This window comes from Podarcis melisellensis (assembly GCF_964234715.1).
Source record: "Podarcis melisellensis genome assembly, chromosome: 7".
NCBI lineage: Eukaryota > Metazoa > Chordata > Lepidosauria > Squamata > Lacertidae > Podarcis > Podarcis melisellensis.
Genome location: NC_138539.1, coordinates 34,484,192 through 34,509,048, shown reverse-complemented (window position 1 = coordinate 34,509,048; position 24,857 = coordinate 34,484,192). Strand labels below are relative to the sequence as shown.

General features: G+C 41.7%; 1 protein-coding gene across 3 annotated transcripts in view; it reads right to left on the bottom strand.

Moving 5' to 3' along the window:
- Nucleotides 1-24,857, bottom strand: part of PDE7A (phosphodiesterase 7A) — a 53,195-nt gene that overhangs the window by 14,185 nt on the left and 14,153 nt on the right. The window contains exons 3-5 of one of the 3 annotated variants that reach the window (XM_081917583.1): nucleotides 13,823-13,906; nucleotides 2,138-2,289; nucleotides 87-150 (exon numbers count right to left, since the gene is read on the bottom strand). In XM_081917583.1, coding sequence (XP_081773709.1) covers nucleotides 87-150; nucleotides 2,138-2,289; nucleotides 13,823-13,906 — 300 coding nt within the window. Of the gene's footprint in view, nucleotides 1-86; nucleotides 151-2,137; nucleotides 2,290-6,371; nucleotides 6,517-13,822; nucleotides 13,907-24,857 lie in introns of those variants that run through there. The other 2 variants (XM_081917585.1, XM_081917584.1) reach the window with 2 other exon arrangements.

Sequence of the window (24,857 nt, the reverse complement as noted above, 5' to 3'; positions counted from 1 at the left end):
ACTTTCTTCAATGCAAAGTAGGAGAAAGGGACTGGCTTAGTGGACAACTGACTTAAAGAGTAATATAAAAAACCCACTAATCTTACCATTCGTTAACCTGTCAAAAAGGAAAATGTCAAAATTCCAGTTTCCAACTTTTTCTAGCATACACTGAAAGTAAAACAAAAAGAAAGTTTCTCAAATAAGTTAAAAGCACTTATCTGAATACATTGCATATATGATTCACCTTCCTTTCACCCCACAAATCAAGACAGGATACTGAAAATGAACTAGCAAAGATGTAAAAGGTGATCAGTAGCATATTTGTAACCACACCACTTATTTCTGTTTCACAAACCCCATAAACTGTCATTCTGCAACTGATGGGTCATAAGTTGCAGCTAGCTGGCTTCTTACAGCCACAATGTTCTCTCATCTGGAAGTTACAATACTATCTTTTATGGAAAAAGCATTGATAAACACTCTTTCCTTAAGATACACTGATCACCCAAACATAGCCAAATCTCAGTTTAATAAACAGGGATATGCAAAAGCTTCATGCACTCCCATGTAGCCCTTTTGCTTCCACTTCACTCCTCCCTTCATTGGGGGACAGGACAAGCTAGAATATGAACCCATGGTTTAAAATTGGCTTCCATATAGCTCTCAACAGGAAGTATGGTTAACTGTGGCTTCCTGGCTTGTTCAATTCACATAAAGGGAGAAGCAAAGAGGGCTGTGTGTGAGTACATGAAGCTCATGCACATATTGGCTTACTAAAAAGATTTCATCATGAGCTCTGAAAATGTTCAGTTTACACACTCCTCCTTCAATCTTCTCATCCACATGAACAAATAAGCTATCACAGAGAATAGTTATATTGTGCCAGATGTGGCAAATCCATTGTACAGAGTAACAATACCCTAGGACTGATTTAAGCAGCCTCTTGTGGAAACAAGGGCCAAACTTGTGCACAAGTCATTATACATATTTGTAAGGTAGAGGTAAAAAGGTAAAGGACCCCTGAATGGTTAAGTCCAGTCAAAGGCGACTATGGGGTGTGGCGCTCATCTCGCTTTCAGGCAGAGGGAGCTGGCGTTTGTCCACAGACAGATTTCCAGGTCATGTGGCCAGCATGACTAAACCGCTTCTGGCGCAACGGAACACCTTGACGGAAACCAGAGCGCACGGAAAAGCCATTTACCTTCCCGCCACAGTGGCACCTATTTATCTACTTCCACTGGCTGGGACAGAGCATTACCTTGTTGTGTGGATTTGAACCGCCAACCTTCTGATTGGCAAGCCCAAGAGGCTCAGTGGTTTAGACCACAGCACCACCCGCATCCCAATATACATATACATATAAGGTAAAGGTACCCCTGCCCGTACGGGCCAGTCGTGTCCGACTCTGGGGTTGCGTGCTCATCTCGCTTAAGAGGCCGGGAGCCAGCGCTGTCCGGAGACACTTCCGGGTCACGTGGCCAGCATGACGAAGCTGCTCTAGCGAGCCAGCACCAGCGCAGCGCACGGAAACGCCGTTACCTTCCCGCTATAAAGCGGTACCTATTTATCTACTTGCACTACTAGCAGCTTTCGAACTGCTAGGTGGGCAGGAGCTGGGACCGAATGACGGGAGCTCACCCCGCCGCGGGGATTCGAACTGCCGACCATGCAATCGGCAAGTCCTAGGCACTGAGAGTTGCCAGCATGCCGAAGAGTTGCGGAGAGTTGCCAGCATGCCGAAGCCTGCGCGCGCTGAGCTCAGCGCGCCCAGGCTTCGCGGACCTCTCCACAAGCAGCGGGAGTGCTCCCACGGCTTGCAGAGAGCTGCCTGTTTGGGGGCTGGGGTCGGGGGAAGCTTGAGCTTCCCCCGCCCCAGCCCCGCGCCTGGGGGGGAAATAATTTTTTCCCCTTTATTTCCCCCCCAAAAAACTGGGTGCGCCCTATGGTCCGGTGTGCCCTATGGTGCGAAAAATATGGTAATCTTACTATTGATTATTCTCATACCCTCATTTTTATTTTTGCTTTATTTACTTCTATGGAGGATAAATATAAGTCCAAAAGTATTTAGTACATGCAATACATGGTCACTTACAGATCTTAACACACATCAATATTTTTTTCATGGCAAAGTTATATGGTAGTTTCAAAAACAGACCTTAGCTTGTCCATTATAATCATCATCTAAAATGTTTGAAGAATTTGGAAGAGTGATACCACGGAAGAAACGGGAAGATCTCAAGTACCGCTGGAAACTCAGTAACCTTCGTATATTTCTTGCAGACACAGAAACATCAATTTCAGAATTTGCTGAGGGGGGAAATAAAGAGCCTTAAATGCATGATGAATCTATAAAACATTAAAAAATAGATCTATAAGAACAGCATTCAGTTCAAGCATTGTGTTCTGCACCATGATCACACAGGTTAACCTAACCCTAACCTCAGCATATTTGTAAATAGAAGCATGGTAACATAAAACAGTACTGCACATTTAGGGTTACAGCTATCAAAGTCAACCACTAACAGAAGGGAGGAGACTTTTTTTGCCATTTCCCTTTCACTATAGCACCCCCACCCCACCAGTACTTCTCCCTGCTATTCTGGAGGATTCACAGCACAGTTCCAGAAAGTGCAAGCACCTGCAAAAAGGTGTAGGAAGGGAATGGTGAAAAGCATGGTCCCCCTTCTGTTACAGGATGCTGGGAACCTGTTTTCCATAAAAGGAGCTTCATTGAGGGGATCTTAGGATCCAACTCTTGAATTCCAAACACACCAAAGCTATTGGAAAACCTGTTAGGCTTGTAATGGCTATCCTTGTACCATAATTATCATATAATTGCAACTAAACTGTTAACGTGGATTTACAAAACCCAATCCCCTGTTAAAATCAGTTTCAAGATTAAATTAGCAAATCTCTACTGTGGTATATTTGATGTATTATAGTTTTGATGCATTATAGTGAATAAATTCTTGAGATCTGCATCAGACATAACACTACCAAAAAGTAAAATACACTGGGAAGGTTTGGTTCTGAAATGAATTTTAGGATTATGCACAGGTTAAATTTGAAACAGTTAAGCATCACTAAACATTAATAGCAAACTGAGATGGAGAGGATGGGAGTGAGGAACTAACACATAAAGAGGTGGGTAGGAAAGGGAGTTAACAATCCCATACCTGCTCCCAGCCTCTAGATGCCGTTTCATTTGCACCAAGCAGAAAGCACTGATTTTCCAAAGTGTACTTTTCATTTTACTATTTGTTCCTGCTATGGTCTCTTACAAGCACTATAGCCACTCCCCAACAAAGAGCATTCCTAATATTCATGGAGTTATGAGACAATTTGGTCAGGAAAACAACTGTTCTGCTCCATCTTTTAATAGTACACTCTGTCCCCCTCTCTGTCATGAGAGTCACTGCAAGTCACCTCCTTCCTGGGCCTCTCAAGAGTGTATGAGAAGCCCCAGCCCATCCTACAGGAGATCACACTGTGGCTTACCCAAACACCAGAATCTTCTCTTCTAGGATCTGGATTCCCACAGAACAAGGGGTGCCCTTGAATAGCATTACCTGAATAGCATGGGAAGAAGCCACCCCCAGAAAAGCTAGAATGAAAAGGTATTTCTTGCTTTCTCTTAACTAAAATCTTATACTGTAGTTACAGGTAGGTAGCCGGGTTGGTCTGCTGTAGTCGAAACAAAATAAAAAAAATCTTTCCAGTAGGACCTTAGAGACCAACTAAGTTTGTTATTGGTATGAGCTTTTGTGTGCATGCACACTTCTTCAGATACCTTTTGTGCATGCACATGAAAGCTCATACCAGTAACAAGCTTAGTTGGTCTCTAAGGTGCTACTGGAAGGATTTTTTTATTATTTTGTTTCGAATACGGCAGACCAACACAGCTACCTACCTGTAACTACAGCAGTGTTTCCCAACCTTTTTTGGGCAAAGGCACACTTGTTTCATGAAAAAAATCTCGAGGCACACCACCATTACAGCCCCGTGACGTCAGCGCGCAGCGTCACGCCGGGAGGGACATGAATTGCTAGCAAATTACATAATCACCTCCTTGAGGGCTGGCTCATCTTCTCCGAAGGCAGAACCCCATTAATTAACAGCACAGACTCACACCATAGCCAAGACGAGGGGGGAAAACCTCAGTCATGCACAGTCATGCACATGTGGGGGCTAAATGAGGACGAAGACCGGGCAGAGAGCAGGGTTCAAATCACCCCACCTGGCCAGGACAATCCCTGGGTGCTCCCTTGGGCCACTTGCCTGACCCACCTCGCAGGGCTGTTGTTGCGAGGATAACACGGGGAGAACCACGCGCGCCCCCGGGAGCTCCTTGGAGGAGAAAGCGGGCGATGAATGCAATGCACGAAATATATGAGAGGTGACCAGGTTTTGCAGGTGAGGGGCCCCCGCCAGCCTCCGCTTCCAACACCCGGCGCAACGACACCGAAGTTTCCCCCCGGGCTCGGCTCGGGGAGCACCGGTGCTCCCCCCGCGGCTCCCCTTCGCCCTCCCGGCTCTCTCTGCCGCCCACTGGGCACCCCCCTCACCTGCCAAGTCCGGAGCGCCGGTGGAAGTTGCATGCATGCATGCAGGGCGCCGCGTTGCCATTGCATTGCACTGCACTCCATGCAACGCCTGCACGCATGCATTGCCCTGCACGCCCACCAAGGGGTCTCCCCGCGGTCCGATGCGTCCCCTCCGGCGCGGATGCAGCATTGCAAAAATAAAAAACCCCCGACGCAGCCCTACCTGGGGGGCAGCCTCCGCCTCCGCCGCTCCGCCTCTGCGGGGATCCCCGGGCTCCATCCTGCCGCCCGATCTCCGGAGGGCGCAGGCAGGCTGTGCGGGGTCTGCGCGGAAGGGCCCCTGCCCGCCCGGCTGCCGCCGCTGCGCTCATTCCATGGCCGGGAGAAGAGCGCTTCAAATAAAACGCCCGGCCCGCCAGGCCACGCTGGGAAACGTAGTTCGCGCACCCCGCGCGGGCGCGGAGCCCAAGGGCGAGGGGACTACGGATCCCGGCAGCCCCCGCGCCGGGGACAGAGGAGGAGAGGCCGGGTGCAGGGATGGAGGGACGGGTGGGCGAGCGAGTGAGTGAGTGGCAGCCGCCAAGCCTTGGCCGAGAGCCAGGAAGGGCCTCCCCGGAGGAGGAGGAGGAGGAGAAGGGAGGCGCAGAGCGGGAGGGAGGGAACCCCAGGGGTCATCTAGTGACGGCGCCACAATCGAAAATTTGACTTTAAAAAAAAAATCTTTCAATTTTTAAATTTTTCCCGCGGCACACCAGGCAACATCTCGCGGCACACTAGTGTGCCACGGAACAGTGGTTGGGAAACACTGAACTACAGTATAAGGAATTATCTTATACTGTATAATTCTCCAATATGAAACAAATACAGACTTCAGAATAAAAACAGAATTTCTTAAATTCACTAACTCAAAGGTGTCATACAAAAGGCAGAATGAGGATATCTCAGGGTGATTTGCAGTAGATCATCTTTTTTTGTTTACTCCCAATTGTTTAACAATTTCAACAAAACGACTTTCCCATCTAAATCATGATGCTGAAATAAAGCTAAAAGAAAGCCTTTTGTGTGGAAGGACCATGAGCTCAGTTCAGTTTTGTACTGGAATGAATTCCTAGGCTTTGAATGGACTCAGAGGCACAATGTTATTTAATTCAACTATACTGTATATCTTTTGTACTTGGCTTGGGGTTTTAGTAAAAAAGAAACCAAAAAAGAGCCAACACAGCTGGAGTTTCTCCACCTCTGCAATGGTCTGCACTACAGGTTTACTTACTAGAAGGCTCGCCTGGCAGCTTCATCTTTAGGGGCAGACAAAAACATTTCTCTATATCCAGGCATTTAGTTCATTAACATTCTATGGCCTTTTAAATGTGTTTGTGGGAAGGGTTTGTTTCCCTTTTTTTTCTTGCTTTTATTATGTATTTTGTGTTCTCATTTTGTGGTTTTATGTTGTAAACTGCCCTGTGGGTTTTATTGTGTTTTCAGTTTGTGAACTATTAATAATGGTTCTAGTTTGTTAAATTTAAGGTTCTTTCGTCTGCTTCCTTCAGTGGAATAAAAACGTTAATTATGTGGTGAACATCAAATCCTCTAAGACAGCTACACTTCATAGTGTGAAAAGCAAATTCTGAAATCCATTTTGTTTTTATCCTTCCCAAAATAAAAGAAGAATTTACAGTATAACCCTACCCATCCTACCAAGTTTGCACATGAAACATTAATTTTAGCTAATCAAAAATAGTACACAGCAGTTTGGAAACCTTACACATGCTGCTTGTAACATACTAAAAAGTGAATTTCAGCACTCTTCATTGCTAATAAGACACATTGTTCTCACAAGAACACAACCTTTCATCTTCCCCAGGCTCTCTTTTTACAAGGCAATGTCTTGACATTTCCACAGGATTTTAAATCTTTCACCTCTACTTAAAGATCCCATGATCCTGATCAGAGATTAAAAACCAGTCAGTCTGTTTTTTTATCGGAACCTAAGGTTTGAAAAGTTCTTTTCCATTCATTCTAGAACAAGTTTTTAAAAGACCTACATGAATGAAATAACGCGTCTGTGTCTGTTCATAATAACACCAAAGCAGCACTGATTATTTGGGGGTGTATCCAAGTGAAAAAGTACTACACAAGAAGCATGCAAACTGGAGAAAACAGGGAAAGAACACATTATTGTTTTAAAAATAAACACCATCAGCCCAAATGAAATAAGTCACTCAAATAGGAGGAAGAAGAGGAAAGTGGAGAAATATGGGAAAGCATATAAAAAGGTAAATACAGCAAGCCCACAACTTATGCAGGGAATATGTTCTGCAGATCGCATCTAAAGTCAAAGTTGTACATAATCAAAACATTGGGTTTAATGGAGGGCGGGGCTGCCAAAGTCTTTTTTCCTGGACAACTGCCCTCTTCCCAACCCCGTTTTTCATTGCCAAGCAAGCTGAATGTGTACAAGTTTAACGTGCATAAGTTGTGAGCATACTGTATATCTCAAGATAACCATTTTTGAATTTTAATATACAATAGGTTGAGTTTAAAATTATAAATTCCACACACTCATATCTCTATGCTCCAATTCAACTAATGTTTCAATGATCAAAAGCACCCTTTACAAACTTAGTCTGCTTACACACTATTATACACCAACATGATGCTGCTGTTGTTTACACCAATTCATAAGCTGTAAAATTGAGCTCAGGGTCTGAATTCAAAACCTGATTGGGAGAAAAATGAAGCTTTGTGCTCCTTCCATTCACATTCATGAGGAATTTAAAAAAATAGTTTCAACTTTTTCTGTTTTGATAGAAATGAATGAAATTTGCAGACCTATTATCCATCTTGAGCAGATAGCCCCAGCTGAATTTCTAAGAGGTTCGTGGATTTTCTCTGCTGGGCACCTTTAAAATGTGATACCGCCCCCTCCCCCCCCCAAAAAAGGAATAGTATTTTTATTTAGAGGGATAACTGAAAGAAATAAGCAGGCATCATTGCCAGTTCTGAGGAAATGAATTCACTGCACTGGATAGCTGCAGTAGTTTTCGTGCAACGAAACCTTAACAATTTGAAGTTGGGTAAAACAGATTTACTTAATTTTCCCCCATTGCTTTGTGAGGAACTGCATTAAAATATAACATACATGGAAAGAAGTATCCTAGTGTAAGAACCCAGCCTAATTATCAACAAATAGGTCTAAGGGGTTTTGTACTAGTTGCCTTTAAAGTTGATTTCTAGGAGGGGAAAGTTGCTTTCTCCCCTATGTCAAACATTATAGAAGTGCCCAAGGAAAGTAATTGCAAAAATTCAAAAAGAAGAGAGCAGAGGCTAGGAAGTTCTGGTTAATGAAAAATGCAGTTTCAGGCTTGTGTTCTGCTCAACTGGCACCCAAAGTTATAGGGTAGTATCAAACTAAGTAGATCTGCTAGTGCAAGGACTTTGGCCTGCACAAAGGAACTTCCCCTTCCTCTCCTCTCCCTGCATGCCCCCTTAAATGCATGCATTCCCCCCCCCCAATCCTTCTGAGCCGATTTTTGGAGGACCAGGGGAGAGGGTAGAAGATGAAAGGGAAGGGAAATTATGTCACACGTGGAAATCCTTGCACTAGACGTATCAGTTGGATTCTGCCCATAGAAAGTGCAATGTTAATTGGACAGGAGTGGATGTGTGGACACAGAGAAATGGATGCTGATTGTGTTTCAAGCAAGCACCCCCAGAACAACAATTACAGGACAGGAGATAGAAGAACAAAGTGATAAATTACTTTAACATTCCTTCCCCAAAGCATTGTGATTGAAGCACCCTGGTAAAATCATTCTCTTTGATCAGAATCAAGACCCATCAGCCACAAAGGAGTTCTTCCTCCCTCCCACCCAAGTACGCACGCCTTTCTTTTAAAGGCAAGCTTCAGGATAAATGTTTCCATCTTTGCAGACACACTGTCTGCAGCAACCACATCTCTGAAGCACTTTGGAACTTTGGTCTAGGACACTTCAGAGATATCCTGCTTGATTTAGACAAGCCCCAAGTATGTCTTAAGCAGCCCCAACTTCATTTGTCCAAATGTTTTGCACACCCTTAGCACAAATACCCTAATCTGCGATTGGCATTTAAAAGAAGGAGCATACATCAATGATAAAGCACATGCTTGGCACATAGAAAGTCAGAGTTTTAATTCTCAACACCTCCATGTGGGCCTCTCTGAAATCCTGGAGAGCTGCTTCCAAATACAACAATACTGACCTAAACGGTCCAACAGTATGATTCAAAATAAGGCAGCCTCCTAAGATTTACCGTAGCTAACAAAACCTGCACCCTAATAATAATGCACTGGAATAGAGATAAACAACAGCAACTGCTAAGCACTCTTCCCTTACATGCTTTGGCTGCTCACTTCAATTCACCTGTCTTGCTTTATGTAGGGGAGTGAGCAGTGTGGGAATGTAAGAGGAGAACCCTGAGAAACCCTCTGTTGCTGAAATTAGAAAGCCCTCTGCTTGTGTCTCAATTTTTAGAGATAAATTCTCCATCTGTTCAGTTCAAAATTAAGAATTAGCAGACAACCAGGGAACAAGAATATTACCTCTATGGAACAGAACACGTTTTTAATTGAATATGCAGTTCATTGTAAGATTCAAACTTTGCTCATCACTTGTTACAGAAGGAAACTGGTCTTTCATATGTTAATTCTGTTTGGGAAAGGCAAGCCTTTTTTAAAAAAAATATGAGGGCATGGGACTTTTAAAAAGTACTTTATTGGAATTTAAGAGACTTCTGTGACTATAAACACAAGTTGAATGCTACAAACTTCAATTTCTGGAAAACAGTGTCTGGTCCTGTCTCCCCAACTGTGACATAAGTCCAGCATGAGGTTCCTAAAGAAACAGGAAAACGGAGTAAGAAGATTCCAGACAATCAGCTGTCCAATCTCTTCTTGAAGATCTTCAGCAAGGCAAAACCCACTATGCCTCTAGTTACCGTATTTTTCGCTCCATAGGACGCACTTTTTCCCTCCTAAAATGTAAGGGAAAAAGTCTGTGCGTCTTATGGAGCGAATGTGTGGTCCCTGGAGCCAAATCGCTGTTGCCCTGCGCTCCTGGGCTGCTCTTTAGGAGTGGGGGGAGGAGCCACGGTGCTCTGCCGGCAGCCTCTGCTCTCCCCTGAAGCTCCGGCAAGGTTTGCAAGCAGAGGGGAGGCTGTGTGTTCCTGGGATGGGGGGGAGGAGCCACGCGGCTCTGCCGGCAGCCTCTGCTTTCCCCTGAAGCCCTGACAAAGTTTGCAAGCAGAGGGAAGGCTGTGCGCCTTTGCTCCGCACTCCTGGGGTGCTTTTTGGGGGTGGAGTGGGGAGTCACACTGCTCTGCCTGCAGCCTTTGCTTTCCCCTGAAGCCCCGACAAGGTTTGCAAGCAGAGGGAAGGCTGTGTGCTCCTGGGGTGCTCTTTGGGGTGGGGGGGAGGAGCCACACTGCTCTGCCTACAGCCTTTGCTTTCCCCTGAAGCCCCGACAAGGTTTGCATGCAGAGGGAAGGCTGTGTGCTCCTGGGGTGCTCTTTGGGGTGGGGGGGAGGAGCCACACTGCTCTGCCTGCAGCCTTTGCTTTCCCCTGAAGCCCCGACAAGGTTTGCAAGCAGAGGGAAGGCTGTGTGCTCCTGGGGTGCTCTTTGGGGTGGGGGGGAGGAGCCACACTGCTCTGCCTACAGCCTTTGCTTTCCCCTGAAGCCCCGACAAGGTTTGCATGCAGAGGGAAGGCTGTGTGCTCCTGGGGTGCTCTTTGGGGTGGGGGGGAGGAGCCACACTGCTCTGCCTACAGCCTTTGCTTTCCCCTGAAGCCCCGACAAGGTTTGCATGCAGAGGGAAGGCTGTGTGCTCCTGGGGTGCTCTTTGCCCTGCACCCCTGGGATGCTTGGTGGGGAGCAGCAAATTGCTGTCTCTCAGTGCCTCCTTATTCAACTGCAGAGGATTGCCTAACAGGATTCTGAGCTCCATTTGAAGTTTAAAAATATTAAGTTTGGGGATTTCTTCAAGTAGCAGTTTTGCAGAAATAGTCATAAATACATGCAAAGCATCTCCACAAACCAGTAATAGTGAGCTCAGCTACAACTGAGCAGGCATCTGGCTCAGGAACAGTTTAAACTGCACAACTATAACCAGACATCCTGTGTGTTTGTGTGTGGACCATGTTCCTAGCAGCTAATCTTTATTGCTGAAAAGAGACACTGATATTCCACTCCAAATCTATAATTCATTATACAAATTCTTACAAGTACAGTCCACCTATACCAAACCAAAAACATTGTGTTCTCTTGTTATTGAATGGAAGCTATTTATCTGCCCTCTTTTCCTCCTTTGTTCTTTGCTCAGTCACTCCATTTTGAATCTTCCTTTCAAAACAACCATGCCTATTTTGAGAAAACTTCAGAGATTTAGGAACTGGAGCGCAATCATTTTATCTCTTTGCTGTTCCTCCATACTCCAAGCACTTCTCATTTGCACAGCCCTGGTTTCTCTCCCTGACTATTAATATTCTTGATTAATAACAGTAAAATGCTCAAATTTTAGTTTTTGTGACTGCTGCCAATACTGACTTCCCAGTGATAATGAAAACAGCTGCATTATAATGGAATGTCTGTCCTTTGCCCATTCTCTTCATTATATACCGTGGCTCGCTTTAAAGCAGCAAAGTGGACAGGAGCCACACACTTTGCTGTTTTAAATAGCTTAGTACAACATTTGAGTCCGATTTTTTTTTCTTGTTTTCCTGCTCTAAAAACTTGGTGCGTCTTTTCGTCAGGAGCGTCCTATGGAGCGAAAAATACGGTAATTGGTTCCATTGTCAATAAGTTTATCCTAATATTCAACCAAAATCTTAACTCCTGTAAATTACATCTACTCCTGCCCACTGAAGCAGCACCAAGTATTTGCCCTTTACTATGCAACAGCCCTTCAGACAAGTGTTATGATGTATTGCTCTTCCACTTTATTTATTTCAAATACTGACAGCCCACCATGCACCACGTGATCCCCAGAAAGGGGTAGAGAATGACAAACACATATAAAATCAGTGTTCATTTACAATAAATAAAATTAACTAAACCATCAAACAATGTACATCAGCTGAAAGTTACAGCTACACATTAAAGGCATCTTTATCAAAGGCTGAGGTGGACAACCATGTTTTAAACTGGCACCACCAGGAAGAAGGGCCTCTCTTACATCACTGCATAATATATAATACCTGGTGGTGTGGATGCTAAGAAGGGCCTTCATGGCAGATCTTAACATCCAGGACAGGACTATATAGGGAAAGGCACTCTTCCAAGTAGTTAGACCCCAAGTTATTCACAGTTTGGCATCCCAGCTTCTCACATACCCTCCATCAGATAATTGGAATGCAAAGACAGTAATGACCTGACTGTTTCAAGCTTTTCTGGACTCCAACTCAAAAGTTTAAATTTTCTCCTTGCACATTGCTGAGTTTCATTTGCAATTTATACTTTTGTATTACTCTTTATTTAGCTTTTATAAAATGTTACTAATTGTTATATCAACAGAAACAACTTAGAGGTTGTTATTATTATATTAAGTGGGATAAACATTTTATAAATAAAGCTTTACACACAGAATGTGTGAGAGATCAGGTGGATGTTTTTGCAAATTTATATAAGCCTTTAAGAGTATCCCTTGGAAGAAAAACATCCCAGGCATAATGCTGCTTCTTTACACAATGACCAGCTGAAGCCAAGCCAAGTCTTCTCAGAAACATCAACATTAGGAAGCAGCTTTCAGACCAAACTAAACATTTTAAAATATTTATGGGAAATGGATGCAACTTCATTTTGAAGATAAGAAAATTAATCAAATAATTTCTCAAATAAGAAATATATATGTGCAAAGTTAGTGTTTGGTGTAGGATTGCCCAAGAGGGAAACTATGGGGATAACTGCATCTGAAAAAAATGCTTTAAATGTCTTACCAAGGCCTATCAAGTACCATTCTATTGTTGTGCTACTACTTATGGATAGTGAATGATTTCTCTTTCTGAATGAACTTGTCAATGTTATTCTCAAACCTTCATGCCAAAGGACAAATATCTCCACTTCCATCTAAAGATAATGGTTGCTTAAACAGACAAAGATAATTCATTCTTTGTCATGGTATCTTTCAGTTCTTAACTTTAGGGAGAGGGGAGAGAGAAGAATATCACAAAAAGGAGGTTATTTTGCAATTTAAAGTACTTTCTCTTCTTTTATTCAATACATTTATATACAGTTTAATTATGTGCATTTCTAAGTGGTGTACATAAAACAATCAACAAAAAATGGGAAAATAAAATAAAAAATTAACACCTGACATTTTAGGTAAAGTCTCCATGCACTGCAGTTAGGTTCAGCTCTGTTTTTTGAGTATTTATTGAAACAGGCTTCATGCTGCAGAAAAAATAGCTAAGCTAAACTTCAGGAAACCTGAATTACTGGGAGCAGGATTCTGATAGAAACCAAAAGCTGTACTGCTGATAAGTTTTACCACTGGAATTTTCAATTAAACAAGAAAGTTCTACCAAATGAATTACAACAGCATAGGCAATGGATTGAATACAGACTTGCCCCTCCATAGAGGGCTCATTCTATTCACAAAAGCAAGTCTGATCCAAGAGAGGTGAAGGGGAGACAATTAACAATTTCACCTTCCTCCATGTCATCTCCCATGTCGTTTTGAAGGATTCCCCCTTACCAGAGGAAATTTTCAGAGGAAATTTTCAGGGGAGGCAGCAGGGTGAATTAGAAAAAGTCAGCATCTTCCACCAGTGTCCAGTTAACTAAGTAACTGCATCTCTGGATTCCAACCTACTTTTAATATTCAGCATGCATAGCTACATAATAATTTTCTTCTATCAGTCATACAAAGAGAAGTTACTGGTGCACAGGTATTGTTGGTGTATTGGTTACATACTTGGGAATAAGAATATGAAACAGACCAGCTTCATATCAAGCTGACTGCATAGCACCCTGGAGAATATGGACCTTTTATTCATTGATTTAAAAGAAACAGTTTATTTTCACCTCTGTAGCACATGGATTTTATATATATATATATATATATATATACACACACACACACACACACACCATCCTGCATACTGTGTAAATTCTTAATTTATCCAAACAGATACTGCATTATTTGCAGGGAAATGAAAAAAATTATGTAAATTTCCATTTTAAATCAGCCATCAATTATTTGAAGCCCCACAGCCAAACACAAATGGAACCCTTTATTACTGATCTGCTATTATTTAAATACTTACAGTGAAAAATACGGAAATCAATGTATGGATGAGAACCTCTTCTCTCTGTTTCAAATCCTGCCCGACTTCTTACTCGTACATCTCCTAGAAATAGGGTCAAAAGTGAAATACACCGTGTCGAAGAGCTACAGAGAAAATTGCAACCAAGCACAGTTGCAAGGTGTAGACGTTTCTGTATGCAGTGTAACAGTCATACAGTGAACCTACTAAATGCCCTGATCAATGCCTTTTATTTTAAAGATGATAGTTCAAAACAAAGTCTTTAAAATCTTTCAAACATGCAATTGCATGCTCTCCATAAAATTTTCCTACCTCATCAAATCTAGCCATAAGTACATAGATGAAGTTGCATCTGCTATGCTTTATCACTATAATGAGGTGAAAATAACTAAACGAGAACATAGAATTTTATTTTGCTTCTTGCTACAACTGAACAGCTCACGGTATTATCCAGTTTGGAAATAGCAGCAAACCATGTTATGTGATCTAGCCTTTGACCAACACACTCACTCCTACCCCAACTTCCTCATTTGTTTTAAATTTTAATTTGGCTTGCACAAATCATAATTTGATCAGTTCAGCCATAATGAAAAATTATTATTTGCTTTGACAAGGGAAGCTGGGGAGGGTATGTGAGCTTAGCGCTGTTAACATAAAAAAGCCTCAAATTACAATCTTTGAGTCAAATGTGCCCCAATAAAACTATATTAAACATAACACCATTTGCAAGCTAAAGTATGCCTTCATTGAGAACTTTATTTTCAGTATAGAAAAAAAACCTGCTGATAAATTATCAGGGTCAACAATACCCCACAACTCAAAGTACATAAAGCTACAAGAACAGTTTGTAGGATCTAACTGACCCCACAGTTTTTTAAACATAAAACATATTGCGCTATTAACATACATATTACAACAGTTACACAAGTATAACTGTGCAATAATCATGAGTTGTGAATTACCTGCAACAACAAATCTTACAGACCTTGCAACCATAGCACACATTACTCAAGCAGCACATTTCACAACTGCGTGAGTAGAACAGACAAAATGGTTACATGAAGCACATTGTTGCTGCAATTTTCTGTTGATGCATTAACAACAGAGGCAATAGCTTCCTCTTTTATGCTGTCCTGGTGGAAGGCCCTACCAATTCTGAAGCTTCCTCTCTAGACATCTCAGACAATATGACTATGTTTCTGTATTGATCTCAGAGTACAGTATAACCAACTCCAAACTCACTCCATTGTGGCTGTTAGCTTCTAAACAGTACTGGCATTTAAACAGGTAATGTCTACTACATTTGAAAAAATACATTAGTGGCCCCCATTTCCTTAAGTGTTTTAATGTGGTATAGAGACTCATCACAAGTATCCATACCACTTTTACTTTCATTATAATGAAAGAAATGGTCTCAAGCATTTTTGTTATAATGATGATCTCAGGCTTGAACTTGTGGCCTAAGATTGCTGCAACATTCTGCATTAAAACAAGGGTGAATAATCTAATCTGCACAGAGGGTCAAATTCAGAACTGGCCAACACTCTACAGGCTATTTTGACTGGTGGGCAGGATTGCTCAGCTGTCAATTACCTGACATTATATATCATCTGATTCAAAATTCAACTAGTCAGAGCAGAAAAAAGCTTATATTTAATCTTAGTGCTAAGATTTAGTGTAAGAGAAATGCTGCTTACGCTTTGACCCTGGCAGACCTATTTAGGCCTATGAGCCAAAACTTCACTACAGCATTTTTTTAAAAAAGGGAGAATCATCTTCTTTCTCTGACATGTAACTTACCAGTATCAAATCTCCTTAAGAACCAAAAATGCTAGTTGGTATTGATATTCCAGAATTTGTCAGTAAAGAATCTTGAGGGAATTTCTTGTCAGTCTCCCTCCTAGCAACGGGCCACAGTTTTCCTTACTTTATCCACTGGCTAGTGGCACATTAATGACAAAGTCAGCAGTTGTTACATTCCATTCTCCGCAAATGTGTTCATTTCTTAGCCACTGCCTGGTGTATGTTTTTAGCTGCTAGAGCTGGCTGGTTATAAAAATACCTGAAGAAACCTTCAACAACATATTTTGGAAATTTATTCCTATAGGAGTAAAGGGATCACCTAAAGTCCATTGATTATGATTATGAAAATATTGTTTTCAAATAACCCATTTTCTCTTTTCTTACAAAATATGAAAAAAGCAAATTCTGGGCTAAGCATCTGTAGTTATGTTTGCCTGCATCCACTACAGAAATCTGCTTGCACAGCAGGTCATCTGGTTTCTCTTATCCCCATATTCCAGCACCCTACAAGCCCTCAAAATCTGCTCCAACGGGTTTCCTAAATCACTGCGGTAGATGAGAGGGACTATAGGGGAAGGAGAAGTAGTAGACCCATGGTGTGAGCAGGCATAACACTGGATCCCATCCATGAAAAGAAATTAATAAACTGAGCAGCATTTTTCAGAGACACTTCAATCCCTAGGATTTTATATGGGTGTATTTTTAAGTTCTGTCAGTCACCACAATACAGTGGTACCTCTGGTTACGAACTTAATTCATTCCAGAGGTCCGTTCTTCATCTGAAGCCATTCTTAACCTGAGGTACCACTTTAGCTAATGGGGCCTCCTGCTGCTGCTGCACAATTTCTGTTCTCATCCTGGAGCCAAGTTCTTAACCCAAGGTACTATTTCTGGGTTAGCAGAGTCTGTAACCCGATATGTTTGTAACGTGAGGTGTTTGTAACCCGAGGTATCACTGTAGTGGTAAAACTGACACCACATACTTTTATAATAAAAAAAAAATCTGTATTTCACTTGATTCAAAGTATGGGGCACTGAAACACCACATGGAAATCAAAATGTCATAATGGCTGGAACTGGAGTTGTGAGACATTTACATAAACATTTAATGAACTTTTAGCACTGTGCATTTGACACGTCTATTGATTGAGGTTTAAGGCTAGCTCATGTTATGCCAAACTCTATCTATGCATTAAATGGCACTGGTAAAATCTAAACAAATTATTTACTTATTTATTAAATTAATATCCCACCCTTCCTCCCAAAGGAGACCAGGGCAGCAAATGTGTGATGAAACAAGTGATATTTAAAACAATTCCAATACAGCTGAAGACTGGGGAAGATCTCAACTTAAAATGCTTCTTTAAGAAAAGAAGGACAAAAAGAAAACAAACAGCAGCTGTCAAAGAGGAGAGATTTTAAATGGTAGGTGCCACAACATTAAAAGCCCAATTGTTACACTGTGTAGAACAGATATCCTGATGACAGATATCCTGATGAGATGGTACCTGTTGGAGGCCCTCACCTGCAGAGTGCAGTGACTGATTAGGCATATATAGGATAATATTATTTTGCCAGGTATTCTGGACCTAAGCTGTACAATGGTACCTTGGGATGCGAACGGGATCCATTCCGGAGCCCCATTCGTATCCTGAATAGAAAGTAAGACGCGGCAGCACATCTGTGCAGGTCGCCTTTCGCCACTTCTGCACATGCGATTGACGTCATTTTGACCATCTGCGCATGCATGAGCAGCGAAACCCAGAAGTAACACGCTCCGTTACTTCCAAGTCGCCGCAGAGCGCAACCCAAAAATACTTATCCTGAAGCATATTTATCCCGAGGTATGACTGTATAGGGCTTTATGCACCAAAACTAAAACCTTGAATGTAGCCCTGCAGCTACTTGGTAGCCAATGCAATTCTTTCAACAGTGGGGTGTGTTGGCTACATCCTGTCCCAGTAACCATACAGTATTTTGCACCAGCTGCAGCTAGCGGTCTTAAAAGGCAGCACTCCTCGCCATTGAGGTCACCTGGACCTCTGGCAATGAAGATGGATCCAGGAGCACCCCCAGACTACTAGGCTGCTCTTTCAGGGGACCTATGACCTCATCAACAACAGGCAATTGACCAATTATCTGGACTTGGGAGCCACTCACAGTGCCTTTGTCTCACCAGGATTCAGAATTAGTTTATTGGCCCTCATCCATCCCACCACTGAACCCAGGCACCAGTCCAGGGCTTGCCTGGCATCTCCTGGTTCAGATGCTACAGAGAAGTAAAGCTGGATATCATCAGCATACCTCAATCCTCATTTCCTACTGACCACTCCCAATGGCTTCATATGGATGTTAAACAGCATTGGGGACAGGATTATACCCTGCAGCAGCCCACATCACAACTACCAGGGAGCCAAAAGACCATCACCACTGTAACGCAATGCCTCCAATACCAATCCCACTGTTGGCTCAGAAGGCTGCTATGATCAATGGTATCAAAAGCAACTGAGAGACCTAGGAAGAATAACAGGGCCACATTCCCCTGTCCTTTCCCCAATAAACATTATTTATCAGGATGACCAAGAAAAAATTACCTTTGTACAGTTGGCTAGGTTCTACACAAACACACATGCTCAATTAAGAGCTCATTATTAAGCTCATTATTAAGAGTTCAAGAACACATTCCAGTTAAGCAAAAACACTCAAGGAGAGAGTGAAAAAAAGCTGGTGAGGGGTGTGGCATGTGAAGAGTGCCAATGACCCAATAGAGAGGTTTGGAAGTCTGCATTTGGCCCCCATGCATGTGTTTCCCCACCTCTGTTCTATTGGTACAAAATTTAATGTTGGTAAATATAGCATATTTCAATCATAAACACTGATTCAATTTTGTGTGTTTTACTGTAGCCACAATATACACTTATCTGTCAGATTTATTACCATTTACTGCAACATTAAAGAGCACGCCATTATGCTGAGCAAGGAAATTGGCAAATATACAGTGAGAAATCAAACTTTGGCTACAGAATGTGTTTAAGCTGAGCTTTATTAAACTCTCCTAGAAATAGAATTAAGCTAGATTTCAGATTACAATACAGACAAGATACAATATGTATTGAGAACAAAAAAAATTGTAACATTGATAATAAACTATTACTATAAATGGCTACAACACTGAATTGTGGATTCCACATTACATTTGCATCTGATGGCTTGTGCATGTACATGGGCTTTCAGGAGCCACCAACTACTTCAGCCCACTGTGCTACCCCCTTGCCTTCCCCTACAATTCACATTCAGTGCTGCAGATGGCAGTGAAAATTCTTCCTTCTTACAAGCATAGACTATTTTGGATCCATCTTTTTCCAACTCAATAAAATGTTTTTGTTACTTATATTGTTATCTTAAAAGTTTTGCTCTGCTTTACACAGAAGACACGTTCAAAGACAAAAAGCAACCTCAAATGTAGCATTTTATATAACACTGCATCAAATTTAAGCACCCCGAGTTTTGCAAGCACCAGTTATAAAAACATATCCTCAGGAGAATGTTGTCACAATTTCACAGTAATAGATATAACTCTAACCTCTGTCACCAGCCAGCAGACCAGTATGTCCTGTCTTCCAGGGTGGGGCCAGCCCTGCCACCCTTAAGGCAAGGTGAGACAACTGCCTCAGGTGGCAGGATCCACAAGGGGCAGCAGATCTGGCTGCCAACAAATACATTGTCTGCTGCTGCTGCTGCTGCTGCTGCTGCTGCTGCAACACACTCCTTGGAGGCCAGATCTGCTGCGTCCTTGGCAGGCTCCCCACCCCATGCCCCCTATACAGTGGACTCTTGGCAAATAGGAGGTGATTCTGGTCTCTTCTCACACTTGGGAGGAAATGACAGGCACTGCCCTCTGGGGTCTCCTGGGATCCGCACCTGCCCAGTGTGATTCAGAGAAGGAGCCCTGTCCTCCACAACAGACTTTGATTCCCGCTTCAACTGTCAAGTAATGTTGATTTGATTCCCTGCCTTGCTCCCAATGTACATCTTTATTCCCTGCTTGTTCCTGGTGTAGATCTTCATTCACACAAAATGTCTTGGGCAGCCCTATTCCAAGGAGATCATCATGGCAAGTGAGAGTAACCAACTTGGTCCCTTCTACTAACTAGTGAAATAACAGCTGTTCCAATGCTCCCCCCCTTCCTTTTTCCTTCTGTCTTGCGCCTCTTGAGATTGTGAGCTAGTAGACAGGAGTCTCATACTTTTATTATCTTAATATACAAAGTGCTTAAAATGTTAAGTGTTAATATTAATAATTTTCACCATGGCATCTAAGCCTCTTACCAAAATTTTGGAAATTCAAATGAGAGTGGAACCAGGGAAGGCACTGATCAAGCATTTTAGTATCAGATATAAGGAAAGAATGCCAGAGTGTTTGTGCACTAACTGTTCACCACAGTGTTGCATCTAAGTTGAACCTAAACAGATAATGAACTCAATTACAAATAAGATGTTCCTACAAAAACTTACTTGGGATTTTTAAAAGGCCTGAATTTCAGAGTCATTGTTTTAAATATTTTGCTTTTTCCACTGATTATTTGCTTATTCCACTGCTTGGTTTCAAAAGTCAGAATGTTCTTTTTCTCCCTATGTTTGAGCTCTTCAAAAAGCAGTGCTTTACGAAGGATAATGCTTTCTCAAGTTCAAGGACCACTTCCATTTACGTACTTAGCTAAAGCTGATCTGTGTACTACTACTGCCTAGTAAGACACACTGTCCCAGGACAAATCACTCACTCTGCTAGAATCGCCCTCAGCAATTGGTAATTAGAGCAAATTACGTGGTGCATGTTTAAGTAGTATCACTTAATCAGGTTGTCCCACTCATTAGCAGTAAAATATACTACACCACCTACATTTATTGTCTAGACATAGCCAGGTCACCTACCGTATTTTTCGCCCCATAGGACACACCTAGTTTTTTGGGGGGGGGACTAAAGGGGAAAAAAATTATTTCCCCCCCAGACGCAGGGGCTGGCGCGGGGGAAGCCTGAGCTTCCCCCGACCCCAGCCCCCAGAACAGGCTGCCGCCCTTAGCCTTACGCGCCCAGCAGGACCTCCCGCCGGGCACGTGAGGCTTGCGGATAGCTTCCTGAAGCCTGGAGAGCGAGAGGGGTCGGTGCACACCGACGCCTCTCGCTCTCCAGGCTTCAGTGAAAGCCTGCATTCGCCCCATAGGACACACACACATTTCCCCTTCATTTTTGGAGGGGAAAAGTGCGTCCTATAGGGCGAAAAATACGGTAATTTTCCTTTTATTGTTTTAAAACAACCTACATGTCTTTTATCTCAGTTTTGGGGAGGTTTTCATTCCAATGCACTTTCTATATGACAAATACCGCCTTCTAATAAGATATTCTGGGCAGGTCCTGCTGAGAGTTCCCCTCACTGAAGTTAAGGATATCTATGAGTAGGAAGTGGGAGCCTTTAAATGTCACTGCCCCAAGATACGAAGTATACCAGGAAAAAAACCATCTCTCCTGGCTTAATAAAAAGTTTTGCATATATTTGCATATATTTCTGAATTGGCAACAGTAGTGCTGCTGTTGGCATCTGTGTTTCTTTCTGTTACTCTTTAAGGTTAGAAGTGTTATCCTTCTTTTTTAATTGTTAGCTCTCTAAAGTTTGAAAGTTAGTGTACTTGAGGACTGGAAGGGAATTTGCCTCCTGTAAAAGACAGTAGCAGATGCCACCACCCAAGTGAAGAAGTATTGGCCTATGACAGACTAATCCAGCTGCTTCAACAGTCAGTACCAGGACAGATGATTGAGCTGCATAGTAGCACTTGTTGGAACACGAGCGAGCTAGGAGGATTTGCATATACCTTTGCCCTGCTCTAGTAATTATTGTACCATTACCTATTTAAATAGTGAGAATTCCAGGTTCCCAATAGTAGAGAACCCAGCTTCCATTCAGAATACGTTCAATTCCCATGACCTTTTTTTAAAAAAGTTTGAACTGCAGGGAAGACAAAGACAAAGGGAATTAAAAAAAAAACTTAAATGGTAAATCCTGGAAAAAACCAAAGAACAGCAAACTAGACCAACACAATTATTCCTCCAACTCGTTTACTTTTCCAGAGTGGGGGAGGGAAAATCCCCAAGATAAAGGACTTTAGAATGAGAGGACATAATTAAATATCTATCCAGGATATAATTTTGCACAAGTTGTATCTAGGTAGCTCATATAATGGAGGGGGGTAGATTATAGCCAACTAAATCATATTCATAGTAAATCCACTGAAACCTGCTGAGTTAAGTAACCTAAATCCATTTGATTCAATGAATAGACTGAGTATGACTAGGACTTGGTATCACCCTATATATCTAGCATAGAAGGAACAGAGAAAATGTTTAAAAAACAAACAAACCAGAAATAACTGAAATACCAAGCAATAGAGAGACAATGGGCACTTTCCTTGGTAACAGATGCAACCTCAAGTAAGGAAAGGATAACTCAGGATGTCTATTACAGTATATAGTTTTCCTCTTGGAATATCAAGTGAATAAATTGGGAGAAAGTGGGTACTTCTTTTTTAAAAAAATTATTACATTTTAAAAGGTTTTACAAGATTCTGCAAAATACCATGCTATCAAACAGAAGAGAGGGTTTTTAATAAGCTAAGTAACAATCTCAGCAAAACTGTTAGTGGACCACCTAAAGTAGCAAGTGCCCATTTGTTTACTTATACCAGGGGATATGTCCTGTGAAAAATAATTAAACTGCAACTGAGTAGCTATCAACTGTTAAATATAAAGTAAGGTATGTATTTCTTTTAATAGCATTCACAAATATATATTTATTCTACAACAGATGATTGACTAAATAAAATTTAGACATAAGGGCTTACTTAGGACTGCTTCAGACAATACTCACTCCTCAACTTGCACATGTAGTGATAAATAAAATTTAATCATAATGGCCATACTATAGATCCAAAAAACAGAAGGACAGCAGCATCAAAACTGAAAGATAATGGAAGCAAACTGGACTCCAAAGAAGGATCTATACAGATTATCCAATCATGCAATAAATGTGTGAGAAACTGAACACCAACAAATGCAGAATAAAATCAGTATTTAACAATGCCATTCTATGATATGTTAAATATCTTTTTTAAAAAATGAGTCAGCATTCAAAGTGGATAGATTGAAGACCATTAACTTGCACTTATCTTTTATAATTGATCAATATAACAATATATTATCATAGAATTTTAGAGTTGGAAGGGACCCAGAGGGTCAGCTAGTCCAACCCCCTGCAATGCATGAATCTCAGCTACATCATACATGACACATGACCATCAAACTTCCAAGGAAGGAGAGTCCACCACCTCTCATGGGAGTTTCTTCCACTGTTGAATAGCACCCCATTTGTCCCTTTTTCCCAGGATGACAAGGAACTATTAGTGATCACTCTTTGGTTTCAGTCTATCAACCAGCTACAGTTACCTTGTCCAATCCACATTTTACCAGCTTCTCCACAAGAATATCATGAAGGGCTTTGTCAAATGCCTAACTGAAATCAAGATACACTATGTCCACAGCAGTCCCCTGATCTACCCAGTTTGTAATGCTATCAAAACAAGAAATGGCATGACTTGTTTTTGAGAAACCCATGCTGGATTTTAGTAATCACAACATCCTTTCCTAAGAGCTCACAGACCAATTGTTTCATTATTTGTTCTATGAACCTTCCGGGTATCAATGTCAAGCTCACCACTGGTTGGTAGTTACCTGGGTCTCCCCACCCCACCCCCCGCCACCCAAAGAGATAATGCACATGTTTTTGTAAACTAAGAAATTGTTAATAAAAATTATATTTAAAAAGATGGGGACAACGTTTGCCTACCTCCAATCTGCAGGGACCTCACCTGTTGTCCAAGAATTATCCAAGATTATAGACAGTTATGCAGTTATGCATTTATAGCAGTTATGACTTGCATAATGTTCTTTCCTCATTCTACCTGCTTTGAACGCCAATGTTTTTAAGAGAGTAATCTAGTTATTTCATAGAATAGCATTTGCATGTGTTAGTTTAGTCTGCATTTTTAAAAATCTACAGTTGCCCCCAAGTTATTTATCAAAATTTCATCGGCATTTTGGACCAATAGATTCTCTATTATACACAGGTTTCAGATTAACTTCTCTGTTTCTCTGAACTAGAGACTGCATAGTCCAACTGATACAAGCTCTCCCAGTTAACACAGAAGTGGAAGAGTCAGGCAAGCCCTATGACCCATTTCTGATTTCACTGTTAGTATAACTTTGAGAAAGAATTCTGACTGAACAAATCCTTAGTTAAACTGGAGTATATAAACTATCTCTATTTATTTAGTTGCAATTTATTACCCACCCTTTATCATAAGCTCCAGGGCAGGGTACAAACAATTCCACAATACAGTTTAAAACTTTCTATGTTATCTCCTGACACATATAAATTAAATAGGCTGCTGTGCAAATATACCTCCACAGTCACTAAAGATAAGTAGAATAAGGAAAGTTGCTTTTGCTACACAATTAACAATCCCCTCATGGGCTATGTAGTCTGGATGGAAAGGAAAAGTTTTTAAAATGACTTTCAAACATCAGTACCATCACAAAATAGAACACCTAAGTCAATTATAATAGGAGCAGGCAACTGGTGACCTGCAAGCTCATTCCCTTGAAGCTATATGAGCTCAGCCCAGCCCCAAATCCCAAGGCCCCCTTTTATTAAGCACTCAAAAATTTACTCCTATGGGGGTATTTAAACAGCCTCTTTGCCACTGTGAGCAGCAACAGAGGCTTTGGCAGAGCTCTTCTGCATATGAGTTTAAACCTCTATTTGACTATATCTAAACTCAGACACAAAACAGAAGTTCTGGGAGACAACTCTTAACAGGGACAGCCAACCAAATTATACTCAGAAAATACTTGCTTTCAGTGGATCTACTCTGACTTAAAGACCACCCTTCAGCTCACACAGAAGGAAGTTGGTGGGCTAAAGACCCCTTTGCTTACATCGCAATACACAAGGGGGTTATCAGCAAGCTAAACCAATGTTGCTGTCCCTTCAAACTTTTGTGTAATTCATAGTGTAGCCCCAATAAAATATCATTTAATGATATATAATTTTGTTAATAAAATAACTGGATTTGATGTTAGTCTCTAAGAAAATCCATAATTTTCCCTTGTATCATATAATAT